The 13,157-nt window shown below is 37.1% G+C and overlaps 2 protein-coding genes across 14 annotated transcripts in view; both read right to left on the reverse strand.

Moving 5' to 3' along the window:
* Positions 1 to 2,050: 2,050 nt before the first annotated feature.
* Positions 2,051 to 6,684, reverse strand: LOC104601585 (cation transporter HKT1;3-like). Its single transcript, XM_010264970.3, has 3 exons — positions 4,990 to 6,684; positions 3,915 to 4,142; positions 2,051 to 2,308 (listed from the first exon to the last, which is right to left on the reverse strand). Exons 1-3 carry the CDS (start codon positions 6,237 to 6,239, stop codon positions 2,089 to 2,091), a joined length of 1,698 nt encoding a protein of 565 aa, XP_010263272.2. The 5' UTR covers positions 6,240 to 6,684; the 3' UTR covers positions 2,051 to 2,088.
* A 1,960-nt stretch (positions 6,685 to 8,644) lies between these two features.
* Positions 8,645 to 13,157, reverse strand: part of CNX3 (cofactor of nitrate reductase and xanthine dehydrogenase 3) — a 39,181-nt gene continuing 34,668 nt past the window's right edge. For 4 of the 13 annotated variants that reach the window (XM_088893158.1, XM_088893149.1, XM_088893156.1 and 1 more), the window contains one exon: positions 8,645 to 9,635. In XM_088893158.1, coding sequence (XP_088749284.1) covers positions 9,051 to 9,632 — 582 coding nt within the window. In that variant the 5' untranslated portion in view covers positions 9,633 to 9,635 and the 3' untranslated portion in view covers positions 8,645 to 9,050. Of the gene's footprint in view, positions 9,636 to 9,927; positions 10,322 to 13,157 lie in introns of all 13 variants that reach the window. The other 9 variants (XM_088893155.1, XM_088893152.1, XM_088893153.1 and 6 more) reach the window with 5 other exon arrangements.

Below are 13,157 nucleotides of genomic sequence, written 5' to 3' on the forward strand. Positions count from 1 at the left end.
GTAGGGGCATATTTAAAAGATCCCAGAATGATACGTATCGGCCGATATGGGCAAATACATGTCGATACTTTAAACCTTGATCCAGATTGATGCTAATGACTATTGAGGAGACTAAGTGACCAATTATATATACACCTTTACCTCAACATTACAAATTCACCAGCATTCCCATGTGTATACCGCTCAAGCAATCAATAAAAATTTTGTGTTTCATTTGTTTTCTTTCTTGAGAGTTTATTTTCATCTTTCTTTCTCCCCTCTTTCTGTTCTCTCCCCCTCCCCCTCCCCCTCCCACCGTTTTCTGATACTCTCTCTTTCTAATGTCGTCCTGAGCTCTATTTTCTTCCACCACGAACCATGTTCACTCTAAGCGCCCACAATGCCGCAAACTCTAGATCCAACTGTATGTAGATGCCAAGAGGCCTTGAGGTTTGAACATATCCAACATCAAAGCATAGGTCCCATTCTCTAACTAGAATTATGATTTAGGAGAAAGCTCATCCCCTTTGAAACATGATGGGTTGCTACCAACTCAATAGTCAACCCTTGGTTCCAACTCGAACTACTCTTTTCTAGTGTTCCTTCAGTTCGTAGCTTGAATATTTTTCTTTATTACTTGCTCTATTTAAAATTAACAACAAAGAAAAACATGTTGGCTTTAAATTTTGGTGCTTGGGCAACTATAATCAAATTTTTGCTTTATTTAATTCAATACACAATTGTGATCGAATTTGTTCTTTGAAAATGACAAAAGCCATCATGTCAAAGCCAATTCAAATGTGGAGCAACACTAAATATCATAACTTGGAGCCGAATTTTTCTAGTAAAAATATGATAAAATAGATCATTATAGATGGATTATTTGATAGAAAGAAGAAGAAAAAAAACAAAATATCCATTAAATTCGTGATATTATTGGAATAGAAATACATTAATTGTATAATTTATGAGTTGTTCATAAGGATTTGTTGTGGGAAAAACGGGGGTAGATTTGGCATAGAAAATTATGGTTTGTTACCCATGCTGAGAGAAACATTCTCACTTTTTTTTTAATATATGGTTTATTTATAATTTGGTTTTTGGCTTGGTATGGTTACAAAGTTTTCCAAACCAAACTGAAACAAAAAGCAGAATTTATAGAAATTCAAACCAAACTGAACCATATTAGCTTATTTGGTTTGGTTCAATAGCCAAATTTGAACGGCCCTACGCCATTATTCTGACCTAATTTGTTTGACACCCTTTATCAATTTATATTGGGTTTTTATTTGATTCTTTTAATAAATAGGCTTTTATTTGATTTAAGAGATTAAATCATGTTTATAATAATCTATTTCATCTAAAAGAATGTGATCCACACCATTGAAAGCCTTTATAATGAGTTTTATTTAAATTAAAAACTTATTAGGAAGATTAATATGAGTCCCACTTCTTTTAAAGTGGATAAAGTTAGCATTTATCTGAGATGGAGCTAAATACTCTCACATGTTAGAGGAATAAGGCTTCTATTTGAGAGTGTAAGAAACTACTTTTTAGATGCTTTTTCTTGAGAAGATAAGATACCACTTGCCTAAAGTCGTAGAAGTATATTAATTTGAAATAGGAGAGGTGGAAGTCTATAGACTAATATCTCAATAAGTATATTAATTTGTTCCCTAGTTTTATCTATCAATTCTTGTGGATTCAAGAGATCAATTTTCTTTGTCTAAGCAAAACGTTGAGATCTTAGCCTTAGTTTTCATACTCACCAGTCACCACTATGTTATTACCTCGAAAAAAGGGATTAGTGTTCCAATTAGGAAGTAATGTTCAGAAGAGTTAATTAATTATTATATTCAATATGCCATAAATCTTTCTAATTAAGCCCATAATAGAGCAGGATGGGCAGGACAGGAGTCGTGTAGCCAACCCTAAAAAGTTGGAATTAATGTTGAATTGAGTTGAGTAAATGTTTCTACCCACAAAAACTTTGTACTAGGAGATTGGTGTTCAAAATCTTGTAGATTATCAACTCAAAATGCACAAGACATCATTTTGTCTTTGCAAGCAATTCTTTACCATCTAAAGGATTTGTCTATTATTGTTCTCTCAATGTCTTTGATGTACATACAGTGACAACTTCCATGTTTTATCCCTTTTGGTTTTGAAATTCTTAAGCTTTCCTAATATCATTACTATGATAAGGATCACTTTCCCTTTATTACTCCATCTTCCACAAAAGCCATATGAAGCATCCCTGCAGTAGTTATCAGATTTGATCCTCCGTTCACAACTATATCCAGTCGAGAACCCCACATTTGCGTAGGCACTGTAATGATGAATTTGAAGCACAGAAAAATAAATAAATAAAAGGAAGTTATCAACCAATACTCATCTTAATGGAAAAATATATGCATGCCTTGTGAATATAATCAATAAAATGATCATGTTTATTGTTTTTATTACTATGTCCAAACCTAGCGAACCTTCCGACATTCAGTAATCTTTAGATCCAAATCCAATATTTGCAGGGGTAGTACATGGAATCCCCATTTGGAAGCACCATTTGGCAAATATAGAGTTTAGATTTGGGGTGCAAGTCAGGTAGGTTGGGCCGGGTTTATGGTCAACCCAGGCCCGACCCTAAAATTTGGGTTTAAGGCCTGAGCCCGGACTAAGCCTAATGTTAAGTCCGATCTTCCTAACCCAAGTCTAGCCCACACTGTAATTTGATGCACTCAGGTTGGGCTCGGGCTTGGGCCCAGGCCGGATTTGGGTTGGTCAATGAACCCACTCTAAAATTATATATGTATATATGCATTTATGTAAATATATATACATATATGTATGCAAATATGTATGTATATAGGTAAATATGTATGCAAAATTTATATATATACATATGTATGGATGAAGGTGTATATTTGGGCTTGGCTCGGACTAAGTTCAGGCTATCTAAGGGCTAGGCCCGGGCCTGGCCTAAAAGATAGAAAAGTCTGACTTCTTGAGCCCAAGCCCAGCCTGTGTAAAATTTCAGGCTGGATTGATTCGGGCTCAGGCTAGACCCGCCCAAGTTGCACCCCTAGACTTCACCAGCCAGCCTCAGGCCTATAAACTGGAAAGTTCAATCTGGGCAGAAATTGAAAGATTTTAGTAACAATCTAATAGTCTAATATTGATCTAGTTAATCGATCTTAATCCCATTACATAATCAACCCAATTGTATTAGACGTGGGTCTAAGTATGGAGCCAACTAAGGGGTGTTCTTCAATGTGAATTGATTTCTTGTAATGAGTTCCAAAAACAAATTAAAACCATTTGTGAAAATAAATAAATTGTTTTTAAAAAGAAAAACTTGGAAATGTGTTTTTTGTTTCTAAAAACTTGAATGCAAAAACGTCTTCTTGGATTTCTGATTTGAAAAAACATGTTTTTATTTTAAACCATACAATACATCTCATCATTTTCGATAAATCATAAAATAACTGTGCTCCAATATTTGTTGTTATTTCAAAAACTATCATTTTGATGGTTTGTAAATTATTTTTTGAAAACAAAAAGACAGTTCAAGAACATGCTTTTGTTTATTTTTCTGATGTGGTAATTGAAAAAAAAAATAACAAATGAAAACAAAGCCATGCATTCATGTTGAAGAACACCCCCTTAATTAAAGAAAATTGAATTGAAACCAATTCAGCCAAGTAAGTTCCATACACCACCATGTTCTAAAGCTATGACTTAATCTTTTAAAATTGCCTTTATCAAGCGAGGGATGATGTTAATCTATCCCTAGTGCTCTTTGTTCTGGCTCAACGACCTAAAACTTCCTAATAAAATGTAGTTTTGGAATGAAACATATAATCTACCCTGTTAATGATTAATTTCTAACAAAATAGCAACAATAAAATGAAAATAAAATACTGCAAAAAGCTTACCTGATCACTTCTAGGATGATGTTGAAAATACTGAAGTTGAGAGGATCTTCCCTCATTTTTTCTCTCTCAGTGATGCAAATGAGGATTACAAAGATGACCAAGTAGGCTATCGGTGAAGATCCGAAGGTTTCCATCAATCGTCTTCTTCTCTTTTTTCCCTTTTTATTCTTTATTGAGAGCTGTCCATCTTGTTCAATGGGCAAAAATGAAGTATAAGCAGGAAGATACCTGAAAATTTCATCAAAAAGTTTCTCAATTTCTATAGCATAATCTACCTATTGAAAACCTTTTTACTTCATAATTAAAATGACCACATGCACCAAACAGCTCATTGACTCTAACTCAATTGAACTTCATGTCATGTTCTATCACTATATTGTTTGAACTCTTTAATTACAAGTCCCCACAAGTCTTTTCTCACTATTGAAACTCAAATTGAACCCAACCATAAATGTAAAAATAGTAAAATACTATTATCTTTCATTAAAGACTAGATGGGCACTCATTTAAATTTATTCATCAATCTCTCTCATATGAGATTGTCAGCATGGATGACATGTGGCAGGTCCATCAAGCTGCAGTCCTAATCAAGGGTCAAGGACAGTTACCGGATGGTGGACACGTTTTCAAACCCCTTAAAGAAGGGTATCATGTGGTCCTCATTGCTCAATTAAAGTTGGCACCCTGCAATTTTCCGACTTGGAGTAAATGAGTAATTCTAATCACATGGGTACAGCAGGGTGTGATGCCCCTAAATCACAAGAAGGACAAAAGAACCCTAAAGCTGGCAAGGTGGTTCTTGGCCCATATGGGCCCAATTCAGGATTTATTTATGGACTTGGATTGGAACAATCTTTAGATTCCTTCTTATGGTTGCCTGTCTGCCATAACCAACCCCTTTGATGCTGTGGAGTGTAATAGGCCACATCATGGCATGGAAATAAAAGCCATATTTCCCACACTGAAGTTACTCACTCCCTCCAAATGTCTTCTGTTGGTTCCTTGGATCTCTCAGGCGTTTGTGTGTGTGTGTGAGTGAGTGAGTGAGAGAGAGAGAGAGAGAGAGAGAGCTAACATCATAGCGACGTAGAGAACCAAGATTGGTGGAGAAAGAACGGATAAATCAAATATGGACTCGCCGGCATGTCTAGAATTCACAGACTGAAACAATGCGCCCACGAGTTTCTGATAAGAATTCAACCCGTCTAATGGTTCTGAATTCCATTCCAGAATGCAGAACAGCACAAATTGTAGCAGCAGAAAAGCTAAGGCAGTGAGACCCAAGAAGCAGGTAGGAAGGCTAGAGAAAAGATGTGAATAACCCATTTCGCTAGTGTTCTTCAACATGTAATCAAATTCATCTCTGTGGGTGAATTTCCACAAGACCCATATAATCAATCTCAAGCAAACTGGAAACAATGTATTTCCCATGAGAACTTGAGGGATAATTATTAACAGAAGACCAGAATTCTTCCTGAAGATGGCCATGTTCTCATTTAACGGAAGAAACCCACAATTGGCAAAAGACGATATTGCCGCAAACACTGAGAATGTAACTGTCTGAAGCCTCTTCTTCTTGAGTATTTCCCTTGCACTTTGAACATAGCTCATGTAAAGTTGAATGAGAGAATAACCACAGATATGAACACATATCAGGTAACCCAGCAGAATTAGGCACAAGTACCTTAGTGAATTATACTTCAACTCCCCTGTGTTCCCTGTGTCAAAGTTGAATCCAGCTCTGGTACCCAACTTTGATTGTTCAGAGCTCGATATAGAAGTTGAATCCTGCTGAGTTTCGATGTCGAATGGAGTGGCAGAGATGGGCTGATCCTTGTGACAAGCATTAATTTCGATTTCATTCTTCTCTGATTCAGCAGTGTACTTGGGTAAACTGAGTTGAAGACCCAGCATGGAAGTAAAGACCTCTCCACCTAGCAGCATCAGAAGAGTAAAAACCACTAGTTGGGTTCCGGAGAAAACCTCCATCTCGACGGTTGCATTGCTCGAAACAGTAGTTGCAGATACTGACATGAAGAATATATTGAGGTCGCTAGGCATGAATGTTTCATTCCCTGGCTTAAAAACCTTCAAACCCAGAAAACCAAGAAAAGAAACAGAGACAAGGTAGAATAGGTGAATCCAAAATGGGTCTACTTGAAAAGCCAAAAACCGATACAATTTAGCAGACAATGTTCTAAGAGATTTGCTAAAAGAAAGTAATTTCCTGCCTAAGCAAGTGAATAAGGGTAGAATTTTGCTCATTAGATGAGCAAGACTCTTCACTCCAAATTGAACCAGTGATGGGCTCAAGAAACTTTTCATGTTTGCTTAGTGTTTGAAGAGCTTGAAGTGGTAAGGATCAAGGGAGATGGATTTATAAAATAGTCATGTGAAGTGCTCATCAGCTTTTTGGTCTTTAACTCATAGTGGGATTTTCTTTATTTCTTTATTCTTCTCACTACTTGGATCACAAAAATGAGAATGAAACAAGGCATAATAACATAGGGTGAGGCATCTTTACACGAGAATGCTACGTGGTAATAGTAAGTGCTTCGGTTGAGTCATGGACGGCAACAATCAGCTTTGCTGATTGAGTACAATTGAATTGATTGGTCCTCTGGGCGATAATGATAATTGATAAATGAGATCCAGAAGATTTGCCCAGAATCAGGAAGGAAAAGAAATATACAAGACAAGAATTAAATTGTTCTAGACCTCAATTATTGATGTCTTTGGCAAGTGATCCCTCACGCAGAAAAAAAAAAAAAAAAAAAAAAAAATCTAAGGCCAACATGAACAGTAGAAAAGCAAAATTGAATGTACAAAGTAACCAAAAACTTAATCGGTTAGAAGTACTGATGAATTAAATTAAGCCATTGAAGCTGCCATATTTGGCCCATATCTACTATGTCCAGCCTCCAAGCCAATTCACAAATGGGTACCTATAAAACGTGTAAATAGCCCACATGTTTATATTTTTAAATATCGATACGATATACCTAATATTATGTGGATATTTTAAATTTGACTGAAGTAGGTGAGATTATTTAGAGAACAAACCCTATGAAGTATCAGGCAAAAGAGAAGAAGAACCTATTCCGAGATCTTACCTAAGTACAAGGATCCTCGAACACTAAACCGCTTAATCAACAAAATGTTACAAAGAACCATTCAACCTAAAAGGTTATACTGCTAAGTATAAATTTTTACTAGCATGAGGACTCCGGAGTGAGTGAGCTTTCACTCGTCGTATTCCACACGGATGACACACGGTTAAGTCGACCTACCAACCAGATCTCTGACATTTTCTGAGAAAGAATAATTCTCTATCAAAAAGTTAAGAATAATTCAAAAGCAGAGTAAAGAAAACAAGGTAAAAAAGAATAATTAAAGAAGAAGAGGCGAAGTTATAACAAAGAAGACAGTCTACTTATCGCTAAAAAAGAATTGAAGAAAAGACTACAAGTCAGGCTTGAGTACGGACTCCGTGTAAACACGGTTTCTGTTACACTAAAACTGCTTTTGACAGACATTCAGGTTCTTATTGAAATTCTATAAAGTAACTTTTTGAAAAGCACATTTTAGGAAGTAAGACAGGCGCGTTACTGAGCTTCTTTTAAGGAGCATTGTACCTTTCAAGCAAAGTTCTTAGTCCAAAGTCCTTACTTTCCCTTATAACTATATCTTGGATCTAGCATATTGCATTATTACAAATTTTCTCTAATAATTCATCCAAATCTATTGCTACAAAATGATCTAATTCGAATTTTAATCTGTTTAACTTAAGTTAGATGCAGATGTGCGTTTAGCCGTAATCTGATCGAATCAAATTTTAAAATGTGAAGTTTATTATTTGGATCAAATTCGGATGTTACTTAATCCAATTCAATCATATCCGATCCAAATATGCATATACATATTCATATATTAAGTAAAATTTGAGAATTTGATAAACCTATTTCCAAATTAAAAATATATATATTTATTTTATGCTTAATGTAGTAAATTCATATTAATTTTATACAAATGTAGTAATTTTCTAAGACTATGTTTGGTTTGAAGGAAAATGTTGGGAAAGGTAAGGAAACCTATACAAGATTTATAAAGGTTTCCCTACCTTTTTCTTCCTTTCCCTACTTTTTCCTTCAAACCAAGCATAGCCTAATAGAATTGGACTCAAATTGGTTATCTACATAAACAAAGGAATCAAGTTCAGATAGCTCAAATTCTAATTGGATTGGATTCAGGTATATCCTTCTCAATTTGGCTAGACTGGACTCTATCATCTGGTTCAGTTTGACTGAAAAGGTCAACCAACCAAATTTCGTTGAAAATCTGATCAAATTCCTACATATTTGGCTCTCCATTTTTACAAATAATAAGAAAAACCAATGTTCTGAGAATCAAAACCGCAGAGAGGAAAGAGGTCAGAGGTTCAACCGAAGTCGAATCGGAGATCGAACTGTGATGACGTCACATGGTCTCGGGTCACTGTTCAACCGGTCCAACCAGACAGTCCAGTCCGATTTTCTAAACACAGAAAAATTACAACCGAAAGCGGTTTGCACCATTCAAAACACCAAAAACTAGTTACATCCTGATTTTTCAAATATCACAAAGTGAGGACTCTGCTCTCAACAGAATCATTTGTGTGTGTGTGTGTGTCAGAGAGAGAGAGAGAATGAAAAAAAAAAATACCCATTTCCATGAGAAATAAATGGAAACAATTGGAGACAATCTCATTTTTTTTATAAAAGAAATGGGGCAAATTTACAATTTATAAAGAACTTTTACTGGACTAGCCTCTATAAGCTCATATGCCAAACGAATGACCAGGTGGGCAGGGCTTAGCACCTATGATAAGGGGCACAACCCAGGCCCAAGCCCAGGACCGGCCTACACACCATGGCTGAGCTTCGAGGCCTACAATTTTAAATACTATTGATCCCAGGCCCAACCCATAAAAGTTATGGGCCTAAACCTAATGCAGGCAGCCTGTGCCTGGACACAGATCCTAGTTTTGAGGCAACATTCAGAAAAAGAAAAACAGCCGTATGTGAAGAAAACAGCAAATTTATTCCTTGTTAGGGAAGTACCTCACAAGCTTAATCCACAATAAAACTCTAGAACTACTTACTGCCTTCTGGTCCAGTCCCCACTCTTACCACCACTCTTATGCTCAAGCTGCACATCAGTGATCCTAATGTCCTTTGAAGCAGCTTTGCACATGTCATACACCGTGAGACCGGCAATTGTCACAGCCGTTAATGCTTCCATCTCTACTCCTGTCTTCCCTGTCGATGCAGCTTCCCCTTCTATCTCAACACTGAAATCCTTATCATTCAGTACCAGATCAACACGAACACGAGTCAGACCAATGTTATGACACAACGGAATGAGATTACTAGTCTGCTTTGCCCCATTAATTCCGGCAATTTTTGCCACAGTGAGTACATCTCCCTTAGCTATTTGGTTTGCAGAAACCAAATCAAACACCTTCTTTCCCAGCATAACCTTGCAACCAGCAACGGCAACTCTCTTACTGGCTTCCTTGGAAGAGACATCCACCATCTGGGCCTCCCCAGTGTTTGTAATGTGGGTCAGCACCGTCTCACTTCTGCTTTCTTCTGGAAAAGTCAACTGATGCTCTTGATGTGTAGATAAGTTGCTCAAGCCATCATGGCTAATTGGAGGTTCACCAAAGACAGATTCCATTTCCTGAACCACAGACATTTTAGAAAACCACAATAAAAAATGAGCAATGTATTCAGACCACTACAAAGTGTCTGGTGCAAGAGCATCCAGATCACTGCTCCCCAGAGAGAGAGAGAGAGAGAGAGAGAGAGAGAGAGAACAGAACAACAAAAATAAAAGGCATGTCTCATTTCAAATGGGCTCAAGAAGCTAAAAACTAAGAAGGAAAGATAGAAAAAGAGAAAATTGTTTAACATAAACCCATCAACCCTTGTGGGTTCAATTAAGCTTGTACAGAACCAATAACCAGGGTTACCTTATTGAGCTCCGCAATTGCATTATCAAGATCAGGGCTGCGGTTGCTCCTGAAGCATCTTCTCAAATAAGGAATGGTCAATGTAGTTTGCCGAAGAAACATGATTCAGATGGTGGTTGAACCGTCTCCTAGACCTTGTTAAGGAAGTGGAAACACTTCACTCTAAGTCATTAGTCATAATCTAAACAGAGTCATCTATGCTATCATAGTAAGAAAAGAAATTAAAGTGATGTATCACAGATAAAAATCTTTTTCTTTTTTTTTTTTTCTTGGTGTAAAATGGAAGATCCATTCAATAAAAAAATCAGGGTGAAACAACTATTAGGTCACTGAGGAGTGAGGATCCCAGTTGATTGAGAAAGATCACACAAGGTATTCTCAAGTTGTGCAGATCCTGAAAAGAAAAAAAAGGGCACACCTCATGACTAAATAACAGGCCACTTGTCATACTAGCTCTATTTTATACTTGCAATAGTAAATATAAAACAAATAAATGGCCATTCTAGCAAACTGTAAGGAGTAGACAGCATGACTTGTTGACAGTAACACAAGGCTTGGACACCATTGAATGGATCCCATTTAAAAGATGATTTGAAGGGGAAAAAGTAATCAGCATGATCAAATGATTTATGACCATTTGGTTTCGTCTTACTTTTAACTTTTCTATTATTTTGGACCTTAAAGAAATTTTCTGACCTGTCAATTGAATTCTAATTAACCAAGATAGATCTGAATCCAACCTGATTAAGATATATGCATTGGACTTGGATAAACTTTAGATTGGATATGATCCAATTCATGGAAAGCCAGTAAGCTTTTTCTAGAAGAACAGAATTCTGCTCTTGACAACATGGAAGGAAATGACTGTAGTTGGAAAAGAATATGGAGCCTTAAACCATTCCCCTCTCAAGGACATTTGAAACCAAGATATCACACATGCCTTACATTTCAACTGGAGATCTTTGATATCGTTGCCAAGAATCCTTGTACTCCATGGCATCTCAGTTTGAAAGGAAAAATGCACCTCAGTAATATTTTACCTTTATACTCCAGAACAGCTGGCTATGGTCTATGGACATTCTACCCAGGCAGAACTGTGGACTTCATTTTTTTCTTTCTTCGTAAGAAAAGATGATTTCATTAAGCAGGATAAACAAAATGGAAGAGCCAGAGTACAGCAAATATACTATTAGAAAGCAATTAAAAAAATTAAAAGAAAAAAATACAGAAACAGACTATCTTTGATTAAAGGACTCTTGTGCAATCATAGACTGGATTAGAAACTACACTGCTGGATCCATTATGAATAACTGGTATTTATTTCATTAATGTGAGAAAGTTAAATCAAAGTACAATCTTTTGCTTTTTTATCAGTTCCTAAAATTTAAAGAATTTTCTGTTCTTACTCCCAGAAGTACTGCCTGTAATATTATGTCAGTTGAGTCACCAACCCCTGCAGGCCCAGAATGAATAGGTAATATATTTCCTTTGTAGTTTCAGAAAACTCCCCCAACTCCAGAATAGCTTAGGTTGGCCTAGGCTGCAGCCATCAAAATTCATCTTTATAAGGTCTGAGGAGATAGAAGTCCATTGAACTTAGTAGCCACTCTAACCTATGAGGAATTGGCCCCCAATTACACTGCTGGATCTTGGATGTACAGATATATCTTAAAAGAGATCAACAAGTTGGCATTGAAGCTGGGCGCCACTTACAAGTAGACACCACACTCGGCCAATAGTAGGGATGAATAGGAATCAGATGTATTGGGGTTTAATTCCCTAAGATAGAACCTTGAAATCTTATTGTGGTGGCCAGCCAATGCTAGCTGACCATAAGGGGTGCATGGCGCATCAATGAATGTACTTCATGTTGGCTTACACTTTTTTTTGTTGTTTCTTATAAGTAACAAGTAAAAATCATTCATTAATGAAACTTAAATAATCCCAGAATACGTCAAACATGCCACAAAGAAATAAGAGGCCATGTACAAGGCTGAAGCTTAACAAAAAAGAAAAAAACTAACAAGTTACAGATTCCCGCTCTAGCAAATGTGTAAACCACCGTATTGTCACTTCTAGGTAGCCAGTTGAATGAGGTGTTCAAGGGATCTAGGGAGAGTGACTGTCCTACCAAAGGCTCTCTTGACAGTGTAGCCGGCCAGAGATAAGAGGAAGAGGAGAGAAGAGAAGAGAAGAAGAAGAGAAGAGAAGAGAGGAGAGAAGAGAGAAGGTTTGCAATGTAACAGTACTAGCGGCGCCAGTGTTTATTTTACTATATATAGGGCGACAGAAATAACAAGGGAAAAGACCCTTGTGACCCTGAGTACAATAACAGACATAACAGAAATAAAAAAACGAAATAAAAAACACTTTAATTAGCCAAACAGGCCCTAACATCTGCAACTAAGTTATTTTAACATTATTCTAACACCCCCTCAAGTTGGAGCATAGATGTCAATCATGCCCAACTTGTCACACAAATCTTTGTGCCGCACATGATGAAGACCTTTGGTGAAGATATCTGCAAGTTGCTCTTCCGAGCTGACATATGGTGTGCACACTTCTCCACTTTCAAGTTTCTCTCTGATAAAATGCTTGTCCACTTCAATGTGTTTCGTCCTATCATGCAGAACTGGATTAGCAGCAATATTGATGGCAGCTTTATTGTCACAGTAGAGTGATGTAGGATTGCTTACTGCGAAACCCAGTTCACCTAACAGATTTCTTATCCACATGATTTCCGCAATCCCATGAGCCATCGCTCTATACTCTGCTTCAGCACTGGATCTAGCCACCACACTTTGTTTTTTGCTTCTCCATGTAACAAGGTTTCCTCCTACAAAGGCACAATAACCACTGGTAGACTTTCGGTCATTGACTGCTCCTGCCCAATCTGCATCAGTATATACTTCCACTTTTAAGTGACTGTGTTTCTGGAACAACAAACCAGCTCCAGGAAACTTCTTGAGATATCTCAAGATCCTCTCTGCAGCCTCAAAGTGAGTTGTCCTCGGACTGTGCATGAATTGACTAAGGATGCCCACTGCATAGGCAATATCAGGCCTGGTCATAGACAAATACAGAAGCCTCCCCACGAGTCTTTGGAACATCTTTACATCTTTCAAAAACTCTCCCTGACTGTCTCCCAGATGGTGATTAGGTTCAATAGGTGAATCAGATGGTTTCACCCCCAACTTGCCTGTATCTTCTAGTAGATCTAGTACATACTT

The sequence above is a fragment of the Nelumbo nucifera genome, chromosome 8 (assembly GCF_055504915.1).
Source record: "Nelumbo nucifera cultivar China Antique chromosome 8, China Antique-T2T, whole genome shotgun sequence".
NCBI classification, from domain to species: domain Eukaryota; kingdom Viridiplantae; phylum Streptophyta; class Magnoliopsida; order Proteales; family Nelumbonaceae; genus Nelumbo; species Nelumbo nucifera.

Bases quoted from the DNA above. Each gene is read 5' to 3' on its own strand.
- LOC104601585 (XM_010264970.3), bottom strand. From the start codon at position 6,239: ATGAAAAGTTTCTTGAGCCCATCACTGGTTCAATTTGGAGTGAAGAGT. The intron at 4,143-4,989 runs GTTAGCTCTCTC...TGAAATTTTCAG, and splicing joins GTTCTCTACGTCGCTATGAT to GTATCTTCCTGCTTATACTT. The intron at 2,309-3,914 runs GTAAGCTTTTTG...TCATCATTACAG, and splicing joins ATCATCCTAGAAGTGATCAG to TGCCTACGCAAATGTGGGGT.